General features: G+C 45.8%; 1 protein-coding gene across 5 annotated transcripts in view; it reads left to right on the top strand.

The window, feature by feature from the left end:
* Nucleotides 1-25,543, top strand: part of WWC1 (WW and C2 domain containing 1) — a 152,941-nt gene that overhangs the window by 123,321 nt on the left and 4,077 nt on the right. For all 5 annotated transcript variants that reach the window (XM_023259830.2, XM_045035884.1, XM_023259831.2 and 2 more), the window contains 6 exons: nucleotides 5,362-5,514; nucleotides 8,087-8,178; nucleotides 14,398-14,512; nucleotides 15,749-15,913; nucleotides 21,353-21,445; nucleotides 24,975-25,208. In XM_023259830.2, coding sequence (XP_023115598.2) covers nucleotides 5,362-5,514; nucleotides 8,087-8,178; nucleotides 14,398-14,512; nucleotides 15,749-15,913; nucleotides 21,353-21,445; nucleotides 24,975-25,208 — 852 coding nt within the window. The remainder of the gene's footprint in view (nucleotides 1-5,361; nucleotides 5,515-8,086; nucleotides 8,179-14,397; nucleotides 14,513-15,748; nucleotides 15,914-21,352; nucleotides 21,446-24,974; nucleotides 25,209-25,543) is intronic.

Raw genomic sequence — 25,543 nt, 5'->3', positions numbered from 1 at the left:
TACAACAAAGAGGCTTTTTTCACCTTGCCATCCCCACCTGGGAAAACCCAGCCCTGTCAAAGTGAACTCTCCGCCCATGCACTAAAACACAGCCATGCCGTATGGTCTCTTGTTAAAATTGTGGTCACAAACCTCACATGAGCCCTAATGCTACTCAGCACTGGTACTGCCTTCCCCTTCCCAGGGGCGAATTCTTACCCTCTCCCCTGTCCTCAGACTTCTGGCCTCTTCTCCCACCCTCATACTCCCCCTGCTGAGGGCCTTGCTCCCCACGGTTCTTGGGGTCTTGCCATTTCTCCTGGCTCTGAGGTCGGCCCCCCGCACTGCCATGTGAGGCGACTTCTCGCTACCTGTTATTTTCTGGCTCTTTCCTCTCTTCAGTCTTCACTCTTCTGCTGGGCCTGGCCTATCAGTACACCAACAGGCTATTAATTCTCTTAAGAAACAAAAAAACAAACAAAAAAAAAAAAAAGAAAAAAGAAAGATTTTACCCATTTCTCCCTCCAGCTACTACTTTGTTTCTTTCCTTTATAGCAAAAGGTGAAATGTTCTCTTTGTAACGCAGTTCATGTGGGATTTCGCCATCATCATTCTGCTAGAAATGTGCTCCCCGAGGTCATCCGTGGCCTCCTCGTTGCTAACCCCAGTGGCCACTTCTCCATCCTCACCCTCCTTGGCCTGTCGACTGTGTTTGGTTCAGTTGCTCCCAGAGTTCTCCTCGGCCTCCTTTGCCCTGACTTGGCTTCCCCAGCACCTCACTCTCAGTGTTCTTCCCTCATCACTGGCATCTCTGTCTCCTTGGCTGATTCTTCTCATTTCCCCAACTGCTGTGTGTCAGGGCTCAGGACTCGCCCCTCTCCCCTTTTCTGTTTGTTTGCATTCACTGCCTTGGTAATCTCATCTCAATCTCCTGCTTCAAACACCATGTCAGATGTATGGCTCCAGCCTGGGCCTCCCCACTCACAGCTGCATAACACCTCTGCTGTCTGTTCCACATCTTCTCTTGCTTGTCCAGGAGGCATCTCAGATGAACTTGTCCATAAGCACACTCCTGATCTGTCTTCCTGTGTTTTTACTGTCTCAGCTAAAAGCAACTCTGTTCTTCCACTGCCCAGGCCAGAGACCACAGGCTCATCCTTGACCTGTCTCTTCCTCTCTGCTCCACATCTAATCCTTCAGGAATTCCAGGCAGGTCCCTCTTCAGAAGATCCCCAGACCCCGGCCACTTAGCGCTGCTCCTGTCCCACTGCTGTCTGTCACCTGGATTGTGCAGCAATCTCTCCTGGGTCTCCTTGGTCTGTCCTTGCCTCCCTTCATCTCCTCTCAACACAGTCGCCAGAGTGATCCTATTAAATTGCAAATCAGTGCTTACCACTCCTCTACCTAAAACTTTACATTCGCTTCTGTGTCCATCTGGAGTCAACTCCTGGGCCCCTTGCCTGCCCTCCAAGGCCCTCGGGGATCTGTCTCTTGTTATCTCTCAGATTTTATCCCCAGACTCTTCCTCCAGCCTCCCTGTTCCCCTTGAATATACCAACACGCTCCTTGCCCCAGGCCTTTGCACTTGCTGGCCCCTCTGACCAGAATTCTCTTCTCCCAGATACTGATGGACAGGGCTCACTCTCCCGCCTCATTGTGGGCTTGACCCAGATGTCACCTTCTCAGGGAGGTCTTTCTTCCATCCTATTTAAAAATTACATTCCCCCTCCACTCTTGTCCCCCGCCCCCGTGTTATTTTTCTCTGCAGCGCGTTCCCCCACCTAACATTTATCAGTATTACAGATTTTAGGGTATACATGATTTTCACATTTTATCAAATCTCTAGAATCAAGATGCAGTTTATACTAGATGACAGGTCAGAGTGTAATTGACAACTATTTTTCTTTCTTAGTAATGCATGAAATAGTACACTGACTTTACTTACTGATTTGTTTATCTGATTCCCCCAGACTGGAATGTAAGCTCATGAGGACAGAGATTCTCATCTGCCTTAAATCCTACTGTATCCCCAGCCTTCAAAACAGTGTCTGGCACATAGAGGCTACTTAGCTACCTGTGTGTAGTGAATAAATAAATGAATGCCCTCACAGGGCATCATTTACCAAAGTAGACCACATTTATACCTATGAGCCAGCCCCAAATAGACAGTATATCTTGTTGGAATTAATAATAATCTGATGGTACACCTCAAAGCTGTCATTATATTCTTTCCCCCTTGCCCCTCAAACATGGCCTGGCATGTTCTAAACTGTAATATCTGACACATTTGTCTGTCTTCTCAAGAAAGTGTGACCCCTTTGGGGGCAACATCCTGTCTTACATGTTTCTATGGCTCCAGAGTCTGCAAAGTGCTCAGAGGATATTTGTTAAGTGAGTAAATGAGTAATATACACATATTTGTGTATATTTAAATTTATTACAGGTGACTAAAACGCACAGGTATTTAATTCCTGAACGGACTCTAGTCCTGCACGTAGGAGTCATTTACCTTGTTTTCTCCACTTGCTCACCACTGTTCTAGAAATTAACCTTTAGACACACAATGAGTTTGCACAATCCATGCCATGCCCTGGTGTATCCTAATAGAAGGAAAAACTGGTAGAAAGGATCCCAGGTAGATTGGGGAGCCCCCTCCCCATCCCAGGTACCACCCAAGCCTCCACTCAGCTACTGGCCCACTTCACAAACCAGCTTGTGGTATTTCTACCACCTGCTGGCACAGCCACTGTTGTGTTTCAGGACAGTGAATTTGCTAACCCCAAACCTGGTTGGGGCTCTTCCAAAGAGGACATGTTGAAACAATAGTAAGACCTGTGAAGAATGATTAAAAGTATTTGGTCATTTTTTCCACTAAGGATGTATGGTAAAAAGTCAAGTCACTGGAAATAAGTCCCCTCTCTGGGAGGTTATATTCAGTGAGATTAATTTTGTGGAGGTTGTTTTCATCTTAAGGCATCCATTTACACCATTCAAAGAAAAACTGTATAGAAAGGTTTACTCAAAAGCAATCTTGCTTCCCTGCCCCTTGCACCCAATCCCACCACCTACCCTGTATAGCTACCCACTTTGATTAGTGTTGTCTTTATCTTCCCATTATTTCTTGTTGCACATATGTGTATGTGATAATGTTCACTACCCTTTGCACTTCAAATATGGTTCAATATAGTATGTATATATACATAAGCCAGAAAGAGAAATAAATAAATAAATATATATATGTGTGTATATATATATATATATATATATATATATATGTATGTATATATATATATGGAGAGAGAGAATATTGCATATTCTCTTTTGCACTATTCTATTTTTTCCCTTAACAATACAGCCTGGAAGTCTGTCCACATCAGCACCTAGAGATCTTTCTCATTTTTTATACATGTCTATATAATATCCTATTGTGTAGATATATTATAGTTTATTCCTCCAGTCCCCTGTTGCTGGCCCTTTGAGTTGTTCAAAATCTTCTTCCTTGACATTGGTCTTGGTGATAATTTTTGGATCTGACTCCAAAAGCACAGGCAACAAAAGCAAAAATAAACAGATGGGACAACATCAAATTAAAAATTAAAATTAAAAATCTGTACAGCAAAGGAAATCATCAACAAAATGGAAAGGCAACCTGCTGAGTAGGAGGAAATATTTGCAAATCATGTATCTGATAAGGGGTTAATATCCAAAATGTATAAAGAACTCATACAACTCCATAGCAAAAAAGCAAAAAATCCAATATAAAAATGTGCAGAGGCTCTTAATAAACATTTTTCTAAAGAAGACATACAGAAGGCCAACAGGTACAGAAAAAGATGCTCACCATCACTAATCATCAGGGAAATGCAAATCAGAGTCACAGTGAGATAGCACCTCACCCTTCTTAGAAAGGCTGTTATCAAAGAGACAAGAAATAGCAAATGTTTGCAAGGATGTGGAATAAAGAAACCCCTTGTGCACTGTTGGTGGTAAAACATTATGCAGAGCTGCTATGGAAACGAGGGTGGGGTTTCTCAAAAAATTAAAAATAGAATTACCATACGATCTAGCAATCTCACAACTGGGTATATATCCAAGGTTACACCCAGTGACAGCAACATTCTTCACAATAGCCATGAGACAGAAGCAACCTAAAAGTGTATCAGTGGATAAATGGATTTAAAAATGTGGTCTCTTGATATAATGGAATATTATTCAGCCTTAAAAAGGAAAGAAATCCTGTCCCATGCTACAACATGAATGAACTTTGAGAACACTGTGTTAAATCACATAAGCCAGTCACAAAAAGACAAATGTTGTGTGATTCCACTTATAGGAGGGACCTAGAGTCATCAAATTCACAGAAACAGAAAGTAGAATGGTGGTTGCCAGGGACCAGGGGAAGGGAAGAGGGAAGTTACTTAATGGGTGTAGAGTTTCAGATTTCCAAAATGAAAAAAGTACTGGATATCTGGTTCATAACAATGTAACTGTATTTAACACTACTGAACTATATACACTTTAATTAAGATGGCAAATTTTGTGTGACAACATGGATGGACCTTGAGAACGTTATATGAAGTGAAATAACCCAGAAAGAGAAATACAAATACTTGTATGATCTCACTTGCATGTGAAATCTATAAAACCAAACTCATAATAACGAAAAACAGATTGATCGTTGTCAGAGGTGGGGGGTAGGGGAAATGGGTGAAGGGTCAAAAGGTACAAACTTCCAGTCATAAGGTAAATAAGGTCTAACCATGCACTGTAGTCCGTGGGGACTATGGTACATAAACAACACTGTATTGCATATTTGGAAGTTGTTAGGAGAGGAGATCTTAAAGGTCTCATTATAAGAAAAAAAATTTCTAGCCATGAGGTGGTGGATGTAAACTTACTGTGGTGATCATTTCATAATAAATACCATACCAAATTGTTTTTTTTTTTTTTTTTAAGTAAACCCTATGCCCAACGTGAACCTTGAACTCAGGACTCTCAGATCAAGAGTCGCATGCTCTACCAACTGAGCCAGCCAGGCGCCACCCAAATCTTTATGTTGTACATCTTAAACTAGTACAGTGTTACATGTCAATTACATTTCAGTAAAGCTGGGGGCAGGAGATGGTAAATTTTATGGGTTTTGTCATAATTAAAAAAAAAAACCATACGATAGGTGCTTAGTAAAGATTTGGTGAATGAGTAAACCAATGAATAAGTTAGTGAATAAATGAGTTATTGGAAATAATTAACAACTAGCCCTTTCCTCCTCCCGGAAGCTGCTATCTCATCTGAGGATGTTTCTCATACTCTCCCCAGGAGCCTTGTCAGAATATACCTTGTCAGCCCTGGTTTATACTCTTGCCTTTTCCTGTCCTCAACTAGGGAGGCGCCCAGATCAGCCTGGCTGAGGTCTGTCGGTCTGGGGAGAGGTCGACTCGCTGGTACAACCTCCTGAGCTACAAATACTTGAAGAAGCAGAGCAGGGAGCCCAAGCCAGTGGGAGCCAAGGTCCCCACCCCAGGTCCTGAAAGCACGGTGAGTTGGGCCCCGGGTTTGCACCACCCTCCTAGGTGTGCAGCATCTGGATGGATGACAGGAAAAGCTCTCCCAGAATTGGAGATGACTGGGCCTCAGAGGTGGGGGAAGCAACAGAGGGTATTGGAACAGAGAAGAAGATGATGAGATAGGAGAGACCTCTGCAAACGGGCAGGTAGCCCCCGATCTGCAACCTTCCCCTTCCTCATCTGTGTTCCCCCCTTCTGCACTTTGCTTGCCATAGTATAACTTGCCTGATGAAAACCTTAATTTATGATTTTTTTTAATGAAGTAGAAAAGGAAGGAGAAACCTGTAGAAGGTAGAAAAGTAACCTTTATTGAGATACTGCTATCTGCATAGTGGTCCGTGGTGGAGGCTTGCTGTAAGACACAGCAGAAAACAACACTGACCGGGATGTGTTAGGTGGGTGACAGATCAGTCATTTCACCACTCTGAACCTCTTTTTTCATGCCAAATCCTTATCTAAAAAGGTGGTTAGGAAGGTTTGAAGAAGTGTATGTGAAGAGCACTCTGTAAGTGCTTGATAAATGGTATCTGTTTCATTATCGTATATTTCTTAAAAATCTTACATTTGCCTATTTTTGGTTTAAAAATATGTATTGGTTTCATTTTAGTGCAATACACTTTAAAATGTCCTGGGGGGCACCTGAGTGGCTTAGTCGGTTGGGCGTCCGACTTCAGCTCAGGTCATGATCTCGTGGTTTGGGGGTTCGAGCCCCGCGTTGGGCTCTGTGCTGACAGCTCAGAGCCTAGAGCCTACTTTGGATTCTGTGTCTCCCTCCCTCTATGCCCCTCCCCTGCTCATGCTCTGTCTCTCTCTCTCTCTCTCCTTCAAAAATAAATAAACATTAAAAACAATTTCTTTTTAATGTCCTGAAATTGTTTTCTGTACTTGGGAAGCTCACATCTGCTAGCCAAGATTCAACCAAGCAGTGAAGTTGCCCTTGGACATAGAGTGTCACAGCATACAGGATCCTTTTGGAATCCCAAAGAGAAAGCGTTTGGGATTCAAATTAGCTCATAATTCTCTGTAGTGTGTCTTCCTTCTGTCAGTACTTGGTTACTTTGGACAGTCATTGCCCAGAATTTCAGTGGAGAAGATGGGCTAGGTCAGGTGGTAAGGATAAGGGGAAGGATCAAATCTATTTCCCCCCAACCTCCCCTCCCCTCCTCCTCCTCTTCCTTCTTTTTCATAATCCTTATCATTTCCTTCATTTCCTTTTTTTTTTCTTTTTTTTTTTTAATTTTTTTTTTAAGTTTATTTATTTTTGAGACAGAGAGAGACAGAGCATGAATGGGGGAGGGTCAGAGAGAGAGGGAGACACAGAATCGGAAGCAGGCTCCAGGCTCTGAGCCATCAGCCCAGAGCCCGACGCGGGGCTCGAACTCACGGACCACGAGATCGTGACCTGAGCTGAAGTCGGATGCTTAACCGACTGAGCCACCCAGGTGCCCCTCCTGCATTTCCTTTTGTGTCAGGCACTGTCCTGTTTATTATGTGCCACTTACCAAGGCTCAGAGAGGTTACCTAAGGACATACATCCAATAAACAACAAAGCTAGGTCTTCCTCACTTCAAAAAGGAGTCCATGAGCTGGCAAATATCTTGAAAACATCCTCTACTTTCTGGAGCATGTCCTTGGGTAAGTGACACCAACCTTAGGCACAATTAGTTTCCTTGTTCCATTTCTCAAGGGAATAATCATAATCTCTATCTCTCAGAATAGTTGTAGAGATTATATAAGATGTTACACATAAGCTGTCTGTCCAGTGCCTGACGTATACCAGGCCTTCAATTGGTGTTAGTCCCCTGTTCCCTAAAAGAAAATTTCAGGGATTTTTCCAAGCTCTGGCCCACACTACAAAGGGTGTTTGCAAATTAGCCATGTGCTCAGAAAGCTACAAGGTCAGTTTTTGCTTTACTATGAGCTGCCATTTACTGAGTGCTAATTATGTGCTAGGTACTCTTCTTTATATATCTTATGTATATATTCTCAATCTTCATAGCAACCCTTTGTAGTAGTTATTAGAAACTACTCTAGAGGAAATTGAGTCTCAGATTAATTTCTTCAAGTCACACAGGCTTCCTCATTGTAGACACCATTCAGTATAGATGTTCTTCCTCCAGGAAGTCTTCCCTGAATGCAACCCCAACCTGACACTGCCATTGCTCTGTTGTTCCTAAATATCCAAAGCTTAACCTCTGGCAAAGTCCTTATCACATTGTTTCACATTATCACATTATTGACAGTTCATGTGATGGTTTCCCTGACTACACTATAATCTCTTTACAGCGAGAGACCTATATTTCTGCCTCACTCAACTCCTAAACTTGACTGTCTTCCAAAAGTCTGTCTGTGCATAGAGGAGTTATTCTCAGGAGAACCGCAAATTAGATGAACTAAGTGCTGTATTTCCAGTTTATAAGTGACCTTGGGGCAAGACACATACCCACTCTGGACTTCAGTGTTAGTTCACGGGGAAGTCACACTCTAAGCTGTGATTCTTACAAGTAGTATGCAGATGAACCCTTGGGCCTTTGTCTCCACAGGATGCCGTGTCTGCTCTGTTGGAACAGACAGCAGTGGAGCTGGAGAAGAGGCAGGAGGGAAGGATCAACACACAGACCCTGGAAGACAGCTGGTAAGTGAGGGCTCACTTGGGCCTCAGGAACTGATCTGACGTGGACCTGGATGCAGGAATGAGCTCCCCAAACTTCAGGGCAACCAAGAGAAGTGTTCCCCTGGGAAGACAGAGAACCTCTCTCCTCATGGGTTCTCTATAGGCAACAAGGCGGTACAATTGACCCTTGAACAACGCAGGGGCTAGGGGCACTGAGCCACTGCATGGTCCAAAATCTACACAGAACTTTGACTCCCCCAAAACTTAACTACTAATAGTCTACTGTTGACCAGAAGTCTTACCAATAATATAAACAGTCCATTAATATAAACTTTGTTGTATGTGTGACATACTATATTCTTATAATAAAGTAAACCAGAAAAAGGGAAATGTTAAGAAAATCAGAAGTAACTATTCAAAACAAAAAAAAATCCACATATAAGTGGACTAGTGCAATTCAAATCCGTGTTGTTCCAAAATCAACTGTGTATAGCCTGGTATGATAGTTCCCAAAATTTCTTCTCAGTTTGTCATTTTGTGAGCTATAAATCACTCATGCTAGGTCACATACTAGTGTCTAACTTGACTCACATTTATGTTGGTTAAAAAAAAAATTGTATTATTATAAATGGAAAGTAAATATCATCTGCCATAAATTGAAGATGTTTCAATAAGGAATTTCATTTGACTGCTAGGAACAGGGAGGAGAAATAATAGGCTTAAATAAGATAGTTTATTGCTTTGTTACTTAAAAAGAAGAATGGGAAGAAGCAATCCAGGCCTCCTCTGTCAGCTCCATGGCACTACAGGGAACCCAGTGTCCTCCTCTATTTCTGCTTTGCTTTTCTTACTGGGTGACTGCCATCACTGAGGCTTCTTTCTAGCTCAAAATGGCTGCTGAGTCACCAACCATCAGGCAAGCATCAGAAAAGAGGAAAGACAAAAGAATGTGCCTGAATGCTTTTTAACCAAGGCGCATTCCTCAAAGTCCCACCCAGCAGTTTCTGCTTGGTTCTCACTGGCTGAGCTTAGCCATTTGGCCTACCTAACTGCAAGGGATACAAAAATCAGGGTTCTGTTACTAAGAAAGTAGAAATGGATACTAGGGAGACCATGAGCCATGTCTGCCTCAGAAGGTAACTGGAAAACTTAAATGTAATGAAAATAAAGCAAGAGCATTAAAACCCACCTAGACGTATTGCTTGCTAAGGCTCCAGGCCTGAGGTCTTCTCTCTCCAGATATATTAGAGACATGCTTCCAGGGAGAGACTTCTCCTTGGTGTCCACAGAAGAACTGGAGACAGCGTTCTGTCTGTGTGGTTCAGTGCTTCTTAGTCTCTTGTATCCTGAACGAAAAGTCTCAGTACACATTTAGGAAAAAATAGTATAGACCAGGATTCAAATCTTAGCTTCATGGTTTTTTGTGTAACCTTTGGCAAAGCATTTTTAACTTTTTCTTGCGGCGTGGCACAACACACAAAAGTTCCCCTAAGTGTACAGCTCAGTGAATTTTCAGAAACCAAACTACCCGTGTAACCAGCATACGCATCAAGAGGCAGAGCATAACTGGCTCTCTGGAAGCCCAGTCTGGGCCGGTCGCTGCCCTCCACCACAAGGGCAGCCACTGTCAGGACAGTCATTCTAACCTTGGCTGAGCCTCATCTGGAAAAGTGGGACGTCACACTGACTGAGTGGACTTACTGCAGACCACTAAAGGAAAAGCCACTATAATGAAGATAAAGCGCAAAGCTCATAGCGGACACCCAACAGATGGTAGAAATGATCATTCAGGAAATGAGAAGGAACACCAGCTCCCAGCTAGGAAGGGAGAAGGCGAATCCCATCTCAGAAATGACCACAGCCTGTGAATTTGCCATTTGGGGGAAGTACAGTTGGGCTTAAGTGCACGTGCTCTGAATTCAGACAGATAGGGATTCTGAGTCTTACTCAACCAGCTTCCTGTGGGACCCTGGGTCTGGGTGAGGCCTGAGCATCAGTAAGTTTTAAAAGCTCCCTGGGTGATCCTAATGTGCAGCCAGGGCCAAGAACCATGGCTTTAAGCCTCCATTTCTGCCTCTGTGAAATACAGATTTAATGAGTGTCTACAACACATGGGGTATTTTGTAGACTCAATGGAATTATGCATGATAAGATAAGCACTTAGCACAGACTTTGTCCCATGGGAAGCACTCAGTAGCTCTTCTGCATTATTCTGTTACAGCCTCCAGTTATACATTTGGTCTCAGAAGGGGGTCAGCAAATGTTTTCTGGAAAGGTCCAGATAGTAAATGTCTGCTTTGTGGGCCCTGTGGATTCTGGTGCATCTATTCAGCCCTCCTGTTACAGCATCAAAGTATCTGTAGATGATACTTGCCATCATGTCCCCACCACTGAAGCTTTACTTATGGGCGCTGAAATTTGAATTTCGTGTAATTTTCACAGGTCATGAAATATCATTCTTTGTTTGTTTGTGTTTTTTAGCCATTTAAAAATATAAAAACCATTCACAGCTTGGGCTGTCCAAAACAGGCGGTAGGCTGGATATGGCCCACAGGCACACTTCTCTTTTACTGTTTATTTCTCCATGTGATAAAGGGTGGGGTAAGGTCCCTGAATTTTTATGTGTTCATTTGTTTGTTTTAGGGCTCTCTCTAAATTATCTCAGTTTCTCTCTTTCTCTCTTTCTCCCTCCCTGTGTCCCTTTCTTTCCCCCTCTTTCCTTTCCCTTTACATTCATTTCTACCTCCCCTTTCCTTCTCCCGCTCTCCTCTCCCTCTCTCTCTCTAACTCTCTGTGGCACACTGCTGTGCTAGGCTAGGCTGTGCAAAGGTCTGATGCCGGAAAGGCCCAGGACCTGTGTTCCAAAACCCTGGCACAAGATCAGTGGTTTCTGCCAAATTCCAAGCTTGTGGTGAGACTTTTCAAGCCATCCCCTAGCAACTGCCTTCTGTTCTCTATCCCTTTGTGGCCCCCTCTCTCCCCACCCCTGCCATTCAAACTTCCCTAGACACTGACTTACAAAGAGGACTGGGAATCCCAGAGCTGCTGTACTGGAGTAAATCCATCCACAGCACACACCCCCCCCCCCCCCCCCCCCCCCCCGGAATGGAGGCTTCTCTTGGTCCTGGAATGTTAACTAGGTTTGCTGTGCCTGCTGCACTCCAGAGTCATGTGTGGAGGTCCCCCAAAGACTGGCCCTCTGTGCTAATTTCCACTCCTTCTCTCTCAGCACCCAAGGGCCAGGGTACCATAGTTACTCCCTCCTTTTATTTTCTTAGGTTTCTTTAGTGCATATAATCACAAGACTGGATTTTTTTTTTTTTAAGATCCACAAGCAAAACAAAACTCTAAGAGTATTAGAAAATAAAAGAGAATATAATCACAATGCTAGGGTGAAAGTCCTTGTATTTGCCTCCTTGAGAACTTGTGTGTGTTTGTCTAGGGCAGAGGTTGAGAAATAGCATTGCTGGGCCTCAGGGCATGTGTGCTTTATATTTTAATAGGCATTGCAGAATAGTTCTCAAATAAGATTGTACTAGCAAATGCTCCTACCAGCAGCGATTAAAAGGACCCTTAAACTACACCCTCTCCAATACTCAATATAATCTAACTACAGTACTTAATCAAGAATACATACGTGTTTTATTTTAGAAGATACTGCTAAAGTGACTTCAGAGTGTAAATTGGCTGCTCTGATGTCTGTTCCCTGCGGAGATATGCCTATTTTCTATGCCTTCACCAGCACTTGATATTATCTGATATCTATATATTTTGCCACTCTAAAGGGTGAAAAGATGTCTACTTTAATCATTTTTCTCTACAATTGAGTTTTGTTTTTTTTTTTTCCTTTCCAGAAATGTTTAGATCAGGTTCCCGGTCAAAAAGAAAAGACTTCCGTAGTCATTAAGCACTTACAGTGGAGTTGGACAGCCTTGGATTGGAAACCTGGCTGTACCACTTCGTGGTCTGTGACATGAGACAAGGCCTGTCAACCTCCTGATCCTCAGCTTTTGAATCTGTAAAATGGAGACGATAATTGCTTTCAGTGTTGTTGTAAGGCCTTAGCATAGCACCTGGCGTTTAGTAAGCCTTCATTAAATGCTGGTCAATGTGGCATCTGCCATATTCTTAGGGAGGTGCTCTTTGTGTGTTCCCATGTTCAGTGGTCCTTTTATGTGTAGATCAAGATGATGTGAAGCAAGGGTGGGAGAGCAAGGAGTCTCTGTTAGCACTGGTCCCCATCTAAGAACAGGGGAGGTTTTGGTCAAGCGACTGGGGCTGGAGATCCAAGATCTTTTCTCCCCATCAGGAAAATCCCAAGGGAGATTTTATTTTTGTCCACAGTCTCACTGAGCCAGCTGACTGGATGTCCAATTCTCTGCTTTTGGCTGGAATTCCTTTGACTCAGTATGGCAACTCTGTCTCCTGCTGATCAGAAGCCTGGCAGTTATGTATGTCTTTGAGAAGTAAAAATGGGACTAAAGAAAAATTAGCAATTAACAAATGCAGTCCCTTTGCCACAAGAACTCCTCCCAACCCTGGAGTCTGAAGGGAAAGAATCATTGTGAAAGATATCACCAAAAATAAACTCTTTGCAACAAATGGTACCAGAACACCATTGGATATCCATATAGAATAAAACCTTTGAGCACCACATACAAAAATTAATCTGAAATGGATCATATAGTAAAACTATAAAACTACTAAAAATATAAAAGAAACTCTTTGTAACCTTGAGACAGGCAGCGATTTCTTAGGCAGGACAGAAGAAACACAAATCATAAAAGAAAAAAAACTTGCCAGGTTGGACTTTATCACTACCAAAGTTCTTTGGAAGATACTATTTAGAAAATGAAAAGGCATGCCACAGACGTGGAGCAAATATGTACGAAGAGTTCATATCCAGGAGATGTAATGAACTCTGACATCTCAGTAATAAAATGACAACCCAAGTTTTAAAGCAGGCCACATACTCTGACAGATACTTCACGAAGGAAAATATACGAATGGTCAGTAAATGCAGGAAAGTGCAAATTAAAACCACAATAGATATGAACACACCCCCAGCAGAATGACTGAACTTCGAGACTGACAATAGCAAATAGAGATGAGGAACTGAAATTCTCATAATATTGTCGGTGGGAAAACCAGTTTGTCAGTTTCTTAAAGGGGTGAACCTATACTTACTGTATGACCCAGCTCTACTCCTCGGTATACATCTGTTACGGTCTGAATTGTGTCCCCACCCGCCCATCCAAATTCATATGCTGAAGCTCTGACCCTTGCTCATACCTCAGAATGTGACTGTAATGTAAAGATGGGGCCTTAAAAGAAATGAAGAAGTTAACATGAGGCCATCAAAATGTGGGTAGGTCCTAATCTGGTATGGCTGTTGTCCTTGTAAGAGGAGGAAATTTGGGCACAGAGAGACATCAGGGATGTGCACACAGAGGGAATACCACTTGAGGACATCAAGAAGGTGGTCATCTGCAAGCCAGAGAGAGAGGCATCAGAGGAAACCAAAGCTGTCCACATCTTGATCTTGGACTTTTAGCCTTCAGAACTGTGAGAAATAATTTCTGTTCGTTAAGCCACCCAGTCTGCGGTATTGTGCTGTGGCAACCCCAGCAAACTAATACAATAGCCAAGAGAAGTGAAAACCTGTATCTACATAGAATTGTAGGTGAATGTCTTTAAGAAGCTTTATTCATAATTGCTAAGAAATGGAAGTCATTCAAGCGTTCATCACCTGATGAATGGCTATCTGAATTGTGATCTGTCCATCCTATTGGGAATGCTACTCTTCAATAAAAAGAAGTGAACAGGCACCAACATAGTTCAGGGACAAAAGAGCACACGCTATCTGATTCCATGTATGTGAAATGTTAGAAAACTCAGATTCAATCTGTAGTGACAGAAAGCTGATCAGTGGTGGGCTTGGGATGGGGACAGATTAAATAGGAAAGGGTACAAGAAACCTTTCAGGGTAATGGAATGTTCTGTATCTCAAGTGTGGCAATGACTACACAGGGGAATACATGGGTCAAAACTCATGAAACTGTACAGTGATAAGAATGCATTTTGCTGTATGTCAATTAGACCTCACTAATTTTTTTGGTTTGTCTAAATGTGTCCTCGGTTGTGAAAAGGCTTGGAAGCCCTGCCCTGGGTGCATTTAAAGACAGGTGAGCAGCTCAGAGTGGTCTCTGGGCAGGTAACCAAAGCTCTTTGTCATCACAGGAGGTACGAGGAGACCAGCGAGAACGAAGCAGCAGAGGAGGAAGAGGAGGAGGGAGAGGAGGATGTTTTCGCTGAGAAAGCCTTGCCGCATAGGGATGAGCACCCAGCATTAAAGGTAGGCAGAGCCAGGGAGGCAGGAAAGGCTGTCTTGGAGAAATAGCTCTCAGTGCTTGAGTCTAGGCATTACGAAAATGCTCCTCCATCATCAGGGGACAGGCCCTTGGGACAGGGTGACCTGCAGAAGGTTGCAGAGGAGTATCCTGCCTGTATTTGGGGTCATCTCTGACAATGAACCACAGGAGGCTGGCTCTCCCCTCATCTCTCCTGCCCTCCACAGCTCCCCTGTTTCTCTGGACTGACCTAAAGCTTGGCAGCCAGATGAGTCTGGGTTCAGATGCTGGCTCTGCTACCCTCTTGCTGTGTAGTCTTAGGCAGGTGCCTTCATCCCTCTCCAGCCTTCATTTGCTCATCTCTAAAATGGAGACCATAATACTGACCTTGCAGACCAGCTCTGAGGTTTCAGAAGAATGTATTTCTTCATTTGGATCTGCCCAAAGTGCACTAGGAAAAAGGAGTCCAGTCAGTTTCCCCTCACCACCTCCTTCCCTGCTGCACTTAGGGTTACACACTATAACCAGCTTCACTCTCCATAGAGGTCTCTCTGTTTTTTCCACCGGCAGGAAATAGAGCACCCCATGGTGTGCAGGCAGGGTTGGAGTTGCAAGTTGTGCACTGCACAAAGGTACCTGGCCAAGAGGGGCTGGAGAAGAACTTAGGGCTGCCTTCCAACGGCTCCCCACCAAGAGGCCATAATTTCTCCAGCCAAAGCAGGCACCTTTTTCAAAATTCTAGAAAGCACTGTCTTGGCTAACAGGACCCTGCATTTAGATGTTGTCGTTTGTCTTTTGCCAGTAACTATGAAAGGATGGTAGAAAACCTGAACGCCGAGTTTAAAATAGGAGATTTGCAGGTTGCCTCCAAAATTCCAGGAAAGCACTTGGCTGCAGCAGGGGAGGCCTTGGATGTGGCTTTGTCAAAATGTGGTTGGCATATAAGTCCTGAGGGTATGAAGTTGAGGACATCCATCCATATACTGCTCACGTGAGCTTGTTTGGGGACTGAATGTGCTCCAGCCCACAGGAGTCATGGAGGAATAGGGGCCAGCACTTGGGGCCTTGGACAGTGTCCTCGCTGGCAGGGCCAGGGCCTAGGAAGCCCCCAACTATGTCTGTGGGCCAAAGTCCACATGACAGGAATGGGGATGGCTGGGGAGTCATCCCCACGAGTCTTGGGCTGGGTGGCCGATACTCTGTGGATATAAGTGGCCTCAAAGCTCTGACTTCTTCTTCAGGTGGACAAAGAGACCAACACAGAGACCCCGGCCCCATCTCCCACAGTGGTGCGGCCCAAGGACCGACGGGTGGGCACACCATCCCCAGGGCCGTTTCTTCGAGGGAGCACCATTATCCGCTCTAAGACCTTCTCCCCAGGACCCCAAAGCCAGTATGTGTGCCGGGTAAGCAAATGTGTGGTACTGCCCTCCTCCCAGAGTACCTGCTTCCCATAGAGTGGTGAGTGTTTTCAGCCTCACAGTTCTGGGTGCAAGTTCTGGTTACCCTCACTTTGTCAGGTATCCTCAGGAAAGTTAATACCTCACCTCATGTGGAATTAATAGACTGACTTCAAAGGATTGATTTAGGGACTGCATTAGAGAAAGTGTAGGTGAAGCTTGGTAACCAGTACGTGGCCAATTTTTAATAATTCCAACCAACTTTTCCCTCCTTGTTTACATCCTGCCCTTCCCTTCTACACGACCGCTTGCTGAGGTCAGACTGACCCCTCACCATCCCTGAGCTGGCATTTCTTCCCCACTCCCATGGCGATCCGGTGTGCAGCCCGAGGTTGCAAAAAGGCAACATGCCCGTACCATTTAGTCACAAGTTTGGTTTTAATTGAACCTGTTGCCAACACTGAAAACTTAGGGAAGGCAATTAAAAATGAAATAAAAATGAAGACATTTAACATAAAATTCTAGTTTCTCTTGAAAAAAAAATAATAAACTGTCTGGCACCATGGGCCACACATTGTCTCACGGCAACAGCTGGCTGGAGCTAAGCAGTGGGGCAGCTTCCCTTAGATGATTGGAGAAGAGCACCTTTCAAGTTCCCTCTGGCCACCTGGCCCTCTCTACCTATTTTGGTTGCTAGCCTTCTCCTATAGGCTGCCCTGGAGTTCAGAAACCCTGCAGGAGGCTCTTTCCCTCATGCCTTTACCTATCTCATTAGTCTGCCCCTGTAGGCCAGCCTCCATCTTTCATCCTGTAAGTGAAGGGTTTGAGCGCTTACCACGTCTCAGGGGTTCCCAACCTTCCTCAGGGATGGCACAGATATGACACATGCACACCTTACCTGAGTCCTGGGCTCAGTGGTATGTCAACATCCTTCCTTCCCCTCTGCACAGAGAACCAGCGAATAACAACTGGAAGCGTAAGCAGAACCTTCCTTGTCTAGTGTTCCAGTAAGTCATCACAGAAGGAAAGGCCCATGGAACCCACCTGCATCAACCTGTCAATTAACCGTCTATGTTATTTGGGAAGGGGAGGGGATATTGAGGGGCATTTTCTTCTTCCTTTTTTTTTTTTTAAGCTTATTTATTTATTTTGGGAGAGACAGAGTGTGAATGGGGGAGGGGCAGAGAAAGAAGGAGAATCCCAAGCAGGGTCCGCACTGTCAGCACAAAGCCTGATGTGGGGTTCGAACTCACGAAACTGTGAGATCGTGACCTGAGCTGAGATCAAGAGCCTGACACTTAACCGATTGAGCCACCCAGGTGCCCCGAGGGATATCTTCGATGTCTGATATTCAGTATCCAAAGCCAGAATTATATTGGAGAAGCTAATTTTTTCATAATATGGCACTGTAACCAACTTACTAGCTACTTGCCAGTTATTCCCCACGTCCCTCCTAGAAATAACAGAAACCCCTCCCTTCTGTGTCAAGCCTCTAGCTAATCGTTTGAGCTTGTCAGCATCTGCCCATTGGCTGCCTATGTTGAGAAAGGTACAGAGTTTCCTGAAGTCACTGAATGTAAGTTTGATGTTAGGGAATTCCTGAATCACAGCTGAAGAAGAGAAAAATCCCAACTCATGCTGCAAGTGTGAATAATTTGAAAGATTTAGAAAAGCCCTTAGGGATGAAGAACACCCTCTGGTTTTGGCAAAATTGCTGTTTTTGTGACTGTGCCCTGGAATTCAAACACAAAGTGAAGAATGTCACTTGACAGAAAAATCACACCAGAAGAAATGATTGATTCATTCTTTTTCATCAGAATTCGAACGCAGTTGTAATTTTGTCAAATGGAAGATAGAAGGTAATAACTCTTGTAAAGTGTTTCTCTTTTCCAACTAAAGTCTCAAAGTTTTTTCCCCAGTACTTACTAGTAAGATTCTGGTCCCCTGTTTGGATGGACTCCCTTTCAGCGGCCCTTTCTCAGGACTGGCATTTTCACATAACAAGGAGTTCTGATCCTATTTATTAAGCATCTATAACACACCTAGCACGACGGTGGGCCCTTCCCATATTTCATTATCTGGACCAGTTTCCAACCCGGCAAGGCTGCAAATTAAGAAATTCCGAGGCAGCATGCATCACATGCAACAGATGGAAAGGGCCTTTCGTATGGCAACACCACAGTGGCATAAAGCAGAGAAGCAATTACCATTAATTTTTGTGGAAAATGTTTTTAGCCCTTCCAGACCTAAAAAATAACCTCTCTTAGGCTTTTCTGATGCCTTACGATGCATCCTGCTAAAAGATGTGCAGAATTAATGGAGATGCTCACAGACACAGTTCAAGGCTGTGGCAGCCTGATGCTGAGATGCTCGGTGTGGTCCCGGGGAAGGAGCTCAGAGGTGCCCCTGTCACATTCAGGGTGCCGCTGCCTCCATGAGGGCTCACTGCAAAAGAAACACTAGGTGTTGTTTTATCTTTTTGCCTTTTTCACGAAAGTAAAAATCCTCCTTCACATGTCTTTCAACTAGTGAAAACAGACACCAATGTAGGTCTTTTGTAAAAGCAAAGTGGCATAACATGCACTTTCAAAAAGCAGGGATGCGAGTATTTTTCCTTTTTGCTTTCTGACTGTCCCACTTCAGCCGCAGGTTGTCTCTTTCTTGTAAAATTTTACTGAAGGCTGCAAAAAGAGGCCAGTGGTACAACATCCTGAATTTTTCCCTATCACTTCCCTGAAAACCCTGATGGCATGAGGTCTGGTGACAACTTAACCCTCTGTTTTGAACCCACAAAATGAATATCACCACACTCCCCACAGGAAATACTGGGGTCTGTGCCCCAGCCTGCCCCCAGTACACAGCCAGCTCCATGTTTTCCAGTCTGGGACTCTGGCACTCCACTTCCTACCATCAAGTCCTGTGCCAATCAGGGTTCTTAATGGCAAACAGTGGAAACACACTGTGAGCAGTATATGCAGGAAAGAATTTCCTGGAAAAGAAACTGAGGAGCTCACATATTCATTGGAAGGTTGTAGAACCAGCCTCAGAAATCAGGCAGGAAGAGGGGCAGGCCAGACCACAGCTAAAATCATCCCACAAAACCAGTCTAGTGAGGATAATACCAGTGCTGCTGCCAGACGTGGCCCAGCTGGTCCCACTCCTGCCACAGGGTTCAATTTCGATCCTTCCCCCTGAGAGTCCTGACCCTATAGGAGGCCAGGGAAGCTGTGGTTGCTGCTGCGGGCACCACTGCTCACCAGGGATGGCTTCTCCCTGAGATACTCCCAGAAAGGGCACACTCATTGAACAAAAGCAAGTGGTCTGGTGAAATCTGAGAGGCACAGTAACAGCATTGGGTCCAGCTAGCCAGATTATGATTCAAAGCCTGGGCAGTTGCAGGCAATGGACAGAGCCTAGTCCCACGCCTGCTTCTAGCTGCAAGTGAGACCAGGAAAGCAAGACTCTGGCGCTTCCAGCTTCCTTAGTGGAAGGTGGGCTTTGTCTCCCACTGTGAGTCAGAAGGTAGGGATTTCCCCACCCATGGAATGGAGTTGCAAATGCTAATAAGCACCATTTCCTTACAAAACAAACATTTTCTGTGTCATCTAATCTCAGCAACAACTCTGCAGGGCAAATCATGTTTACCCCATTTCACAGATGCAGAAACTGAGACTCAGAAAGTCAGAGTACTGTCCTCTGGGTCACACAGCTTATTAGGTGCAAATCCAGGGGTCTGACCCTAGAGCCCACAGCCCTTCTGTTACTCAGAGCTACCTCCCAAAGACTTCCCTTGCCCTCTCCCAGGGTACATAGGAATAGTTTACTTTGCTGGCCTGATGCCACACTTCTGCACACCAGGTGTCCTCTCCTGGGTATCTCCCTTCTTTGGTCATCAGCACAGCCTGTGTCATTTGGTTAGTTGCCCTGGATTGGTCCCCTACTGAACTTGAAGTCCATGAGCATAGGGACAATGTGTTCCACTCCCTGCAGTTCTCCACGACCCCTGTGTATTTGACACTTGCACAATCACCAGCAGTGTTGTCACATGTGTTGGTTGGCTCATCCTGACCTGATGAAAACAGGCCTTCCAAAATTCTCATTCCTGAACTAGCTGCCCAGAACTGTCAATTATTTCACCTCTTTGTTCCTAGTGTCCCTAACCATTACATGGAAATAATAAAGCAACAGTATTCTCTACCATGTCTGAGAGTAAATGCAACCAAACATCTTCATATAAGGAAAAATTAAGGCTAAGGACCTAATGTAGTTTTCATCACTCTTTTCTAACATCATCTTTAGTCCCAGAACAACTATGACATAAGGATCAGTTGTCCTGATCGGTGTTTCTAGTTGGTATCACACACATTCCATGAGTGCCAGCATTGGCCTGGAGCAGTGTGGGCCAAAGCCCCCTCCTGGTATGAAATCCAGCTAGTCCGTTTGTACAAATCCACCCCAGTCAAGATGGCCCACCCCTCCTTCTCTAGATCCTTTTTATCTCTGAGCCCTCCGTGCATCCTGGGGGCCAGGAGGGGACCCAGCCTTAGAGTCAGATTGACTGGAACTTGAACTCTTGTTCTGATGCTCCCCAGCCATGTGGTTTGTAAAAGTGTCTTAATCTTCCCGGGCCTCAATTCCCTCCATTGGGATTGTTTGAGGATTAAATATAACTGTCCATAAAGCACATGGCATGTATTGTTACTGTTACTCTGTTTCTGATTCTGTAAAGACTGCCTCCTGCAGTAGCTTTTGTCAGTTACATCCCTGGGGTTGCCCGTGTCCATGTGCGTCTGCACTGCAGGACTATTAATATCATTATCACTAGTACTTATCTGTAACCACAAAAGCAACGACACAAACACTCAGGAGAGGCCTGAGAAGTGAGCAGACAGCTGCCTGCCAGAACAAACAGGCTCTGCGGCATCTGCCTGCGGCCATCCCACCACCTCGGAATTGTGACTTGAGAAAGAAGCCTGTGCCCTGCACATCCTGGGCTGGGCTGCCCTTCCAGCCTCCCTCTCCAGTCCTCCGCTGTCTGGGGCACTCTCAGTAGAAAAGCGTCCTTCCTGATCTCTGGCCGTGGAGGGGGAGTGTTAGCCCTCTGGGGAGAGTCCAGATAACTGAGTGATTGAAGGGAATCTGAGGAGGGCAGGAGCTCACAGAGCCGGTCTGCCCGGTCTTATCTCATATTTCATATTTCTCATGTATCTTGACAGCCACTCCATTTGAGCCATCAAAGCGGGCTCTACAGGTGACAGGGAACAGTGGATGCGAACAGGCCTTGGTGTCGTAGGTCCGGGGGGCATGAGATGTTGGCGTCACACTGTCTGGTGTCAGCCCCACTGTGCTGCCAACCACACGGGAACCCCAACACCCTTCTGGCCCCAGCGTGCCTTCCAGATGTACTCTGGCCCCAATTAACTTCCCAGGACTTTTTTCCTGCAGCTGAACCGAAGTGACAGTGACAGCTCCACGCTGTCCAAGAAGCCACCTTTTGTTCGAAACTCCCTGGAGCGGCGCAGTGTCCGGATGAAGAGGGTAAGAGAGTCACCTCAAAGCCGTTTGTACACCTGCTCCGCCATCATTCCCACCCCTCACGAGCACAACCCCCATGTCTGACCATTTCTTCTCAGCCACCGGTTTGAACAATGTTGCTTTTGCAAGCCTAATGGTGTTTACCAACTGTAAAGCCTGTGTAGGCGCTGGGGAAGGTTCCAAACTGTAAATGTAACATTATTATGATGACAGATAGGTTAGATTCAGAGTATGGTACTTGGCCTTATCTTCCAGGGTAGAAATCAAAGTCATTAAGAGCTAACCAACTCAAAATCTCACAGTCACTGATGGAAGCCTGCCCCTTGCTCCACTCTGCTCAGCGTGACATCCAGCTGACCAAGCAAAGGTTCTGACAGCCCTCCCTGCTGGCAGAGAAGCCAGACACCTCCAAGCAGCAACCGGGAACGGGGAGGTGCAAATGGGTTTCTCTCGGTCCAGCTGGAAGAGCACTAGGGAGAGGCCATGAGCTGCCTTTGCAGAGAAGGTCCCACCTTGCCTGACGGAGGCTTGGCTCAGGGATGGGGACCGAGTGGTGTTAGGCAAAGGACTGGCTCCTGGTATGGACTTTGTTACCAGTCAGAGCTGTAGGGGATGCAGACAGCCCTTCCACTCTGGGCTTTCAGCACAGACTCTACAGCAGCTCTGGTAAGTTTGCAGAACCAGAAGCAGCAGGAGTTAGAATGTCAGAAAGACAAGCAGAGGGTGCAAAGCGAAAAGAACATGCAGGGAGAGAGAGTACCAGCAGCACCAAGCACAGGAAGTTCCTGCGGACCTGCTGCAGACAGAGGAGTCAGGAATAGGACCTTTGTCTATCATCACCACCCCCCAAGGCTCCAGAAAGAACTAGAGAGCACAGGAGAAAGAAGGCCACAGGGAAGGGCAAAAGTGTTGGCGGCAGGGGCCTGTGGACATGGCTTCAGGTGACAGGGATGGCCCACCGCCCACCTGGGGCCCCCCTCCTCCAGCCCTGTCTGGTGCTGCAGGGTCTCTGGAGCACCAAGAGTCCTCTAAGGAGGTTCCTGACAGTGCACATTTCCCAGGCCACACTCCCAGACAGTCTCATTCGGTAGCTGGGGTGGGGTCCTGGAAACTGCATTTTGATAAGGCAGGTGTTCCATGATCCACACCTGGAGAAAGGCCTCCATGGAAGCTCCTACCTACTCCCCCTGTGGTTCCTACAACTCTGTGTCAAGACAGGCCTGCACAATTTCCCCCTCTTCACCTCTTTTTCCCTTAGCCAATGGGAAGACTTCCTGACAGAATCCTTGCTGGATCTGAGCCCACGTTTCCTTCAGATCCTAACTCTGTTCTGAGAGGCAGGAGAGTCCCGAGGCTGGGTCAGGGCCCTTGGGTCCTGCAATCCTTCTTCCCCTTCTTCCCCTTGCTTCTCTCTCTGCTTCGGCCTGTCCAGGCAGGTTTCCAAGGCTGGACATCAGTCAGAACAAAGCAAAAGAGCCTCATGAGTTACTCTGAGAACTTGAGTCACACAGATCACTCAACTGAATTTCCTGACCCTGCTCCTTTATGAACACACACTAGATGATGGTCTCCCTCAAAGGGTATTATAGAACTTGAACTTGTGCACTGAGCTGTTTCACGGTCCCAAAAGTATGCTTGCCAGCCTTAACTGAGGATGGCTCAGCTCTGGCAGTAATGTCTTATGTGCCATCTCTCAGATCAATCTGTTAGTCATTATGTTTGGTTTCTGTTGCATAACACATCGCAGCAAACTTAGCAGCTTAAAACGATACAAATTCAGGATCTCATAGTTTCCACAGGTCAGGAATTCAGGCACAGATAGCCAGATTCTCTGCTCAGCATCTCATCAGGCTAAAACTAGGTGTTGGCGGACTGCATCCTCATCTGGAGTTTGAGTAGGGAAAGATTCACTTCCAGGCTCCCCCGGGACATTGGCAGAATCCCTTGTCTTTTCTTGCTAGATGCAGGAAATGGATGAAAAAGTCATCCTCACGTCCTTGCCATGTGGCCCTTTTCACAACACACATTGCTTCTTCAAGACCGGCAGGAGATCTCTTTCCAGAAAGGGCCCAGTTCGCCTCAGTGGATGAGGTCAGGCCCACCAGGAAAGTCACCCCTTAATCATGAGAGTGCTATCCCATGGTATTCACAGGTGCCCCCAGCCCTGAACTGAAGAGGGGGCATTATACAGGGAGGGTGTGCCTGGGGTAGGGGGTGGTGTTGGTGGTGGGAACCTTGGGGCTGGCTTAGAATTCTGCCTCCCTCAGTCAGCCATTTTTAAATCATTATTGTTTGGTGATAAGAGAAGGAGAAGAAACGGTTGTATTACTGGGGATCTCGTCCATACAGATAACTGTATCTCTATGGGTATAAGAAGAACTCAGCTCAAATTTAGCTGGAGAGTGCAAAGGAGAATTCACTGGCTCATTAGTGGAAAACCCCAGGATGCTGGACCTGCAGGCATGAATTGATCCTTTGTTGAGACAGTGTCCTCAAGCCCCAGTCCCCCTCTCATGGCACTGCTCCCCCCAGATAGCTTAATTCTTTTTTTTTAATGTTTATTATTTTTGAGAGACAGTGCAAGCGGAGGAAAGGCGGAGAGAAAGGGGGACAGAGTATCCGAAGCGGGCTCTGTGCTGACTGCAGCGAGTTCGACGTAGAGCTCAAACTCACAAACCACGAGATCATGACCTGAGCTGAAGTCAGACACTCAAACAACTGAGCCACCTAGGCACCCCTAGCTTAATTCTTAAAGAGGGTCACACCGTATGGTAGGAAAGATGGCCATGATCAGTTCCAGGTTGATATCTTGTTGGCTTAACAAACTGTGTGTAAAGGATGCTCTTTTTCTCCATGGCTTTTTTTTTTTTTAAGCAAAAGTGCCAGTACTGGAGGTTATTGGCTAGGCTCAGATAACATACTCACCCCTGAAACAGTCACTGAGGTTCTCACTGCCAAGTTTCGGGTCACATTCCTGTCCCTGAAGTCCCGTATGAACCACCATGTAGGTTGAATGTGAAGTAGGAGTGGATCCCCAAGGGAAGATGAGGGCACTGTTACTGCAAGGGGAAGCAAGTGCTGGACAAGCAGAACCAACACTCATCCGTTACGGGAACATAAAGTTGAGAAGACCTAATGTCTGCCCTCAAGGGAGCTCAGACCTGCACTGAGGAAGAAACAACTTCAGAGCAGGATAATGACAGGAATCCAGGAGCCAAGTGTGAATCGGGGCACTGAGAGCAGGGCAATCGGGCAGTGTGGAGGGTGAGCAGGTGGTTCTGGAGCCACCTGCCTGGGGAAGAATCTCAGCTCTACCTCCCAGCACCATGCCTGGGACATACAGGTGCTCAACAGATAAGCTGTGGGAGTGGGAGAAATCGACAGGCTCTGGGGGAGGGTGAGCCCCATTTTTGAAGGAGTGGAAGCCTGCGGTTGAACACAAAAGGGTATTTGAGGGTCAGGGGAGCAGTTTGTAGGGGCTCACTGAACCCAGCCCTCTAATAACCTGTCAGAGCTATGCCTACCCCTGCAGCCTTCATCCGTCAAATCCTTGCGAGCTGAGCGCCTGATCCGCACATCACTGGACCTTGAGCTAGACCTGCAGGCGACCAGGACCTGGCACAGCCAGCTGACTCAGGAGATCTCAGTGCTGAAGGAGCTCAAGGAGCAGCTTGAACAAGCCAAGAGCCATGGGGAGAAGGAGTTGCCACAGTGGTTGCGTGAGGACGAGCGCTTCCGTCTGCTGCTGAGGATGCTGGAGAAGCGGGTAAGGGCTGTGCAAGAGGCAAGGGAGATGGCTCCCTCTGCCCTGGGGACCATCTGCTGCTGCAGGGGAGGGAGACCAGAGCTTTGAATAGCTCCTACAATCCTGTGACCCACTGAGAGTTTTCCCAGGGCCCCCCATGTCCATCAGCAAAGGGACCAAGGAATCCCTTTGCCCAGTAAGCTTTATTAACTCTTGATCTGGGTACCAGACCCTTTTGCTGTATTTCCCTGTTTATGTGCGCAAGGCCTTATTATTCACATGTATATTCATCAAACATTGGGTATCTAATCTGCGCTGGGACACACACTTAAATAGAGTAAATACAAAATGCTGAC

This window comes from Felis catus, chromosome A1 (assembly GCF_018350175.1).
Source record: "Felis catus isolate Fca126 chromosome A1, F.catus_Fca126_mat1.0, whole genome shotgun sequence".
Taxonomy (NCBI): domain Eukaryota; kingdom Metazoa; phylum Chordata; class Mammalia; order Carnivora; family Felidae; genus Felis; species Felis catus.
Note: the sequence above shows the minus strand (reverse complement) of the source record. Positions and strands in the feature narration are given on the sequence as shown.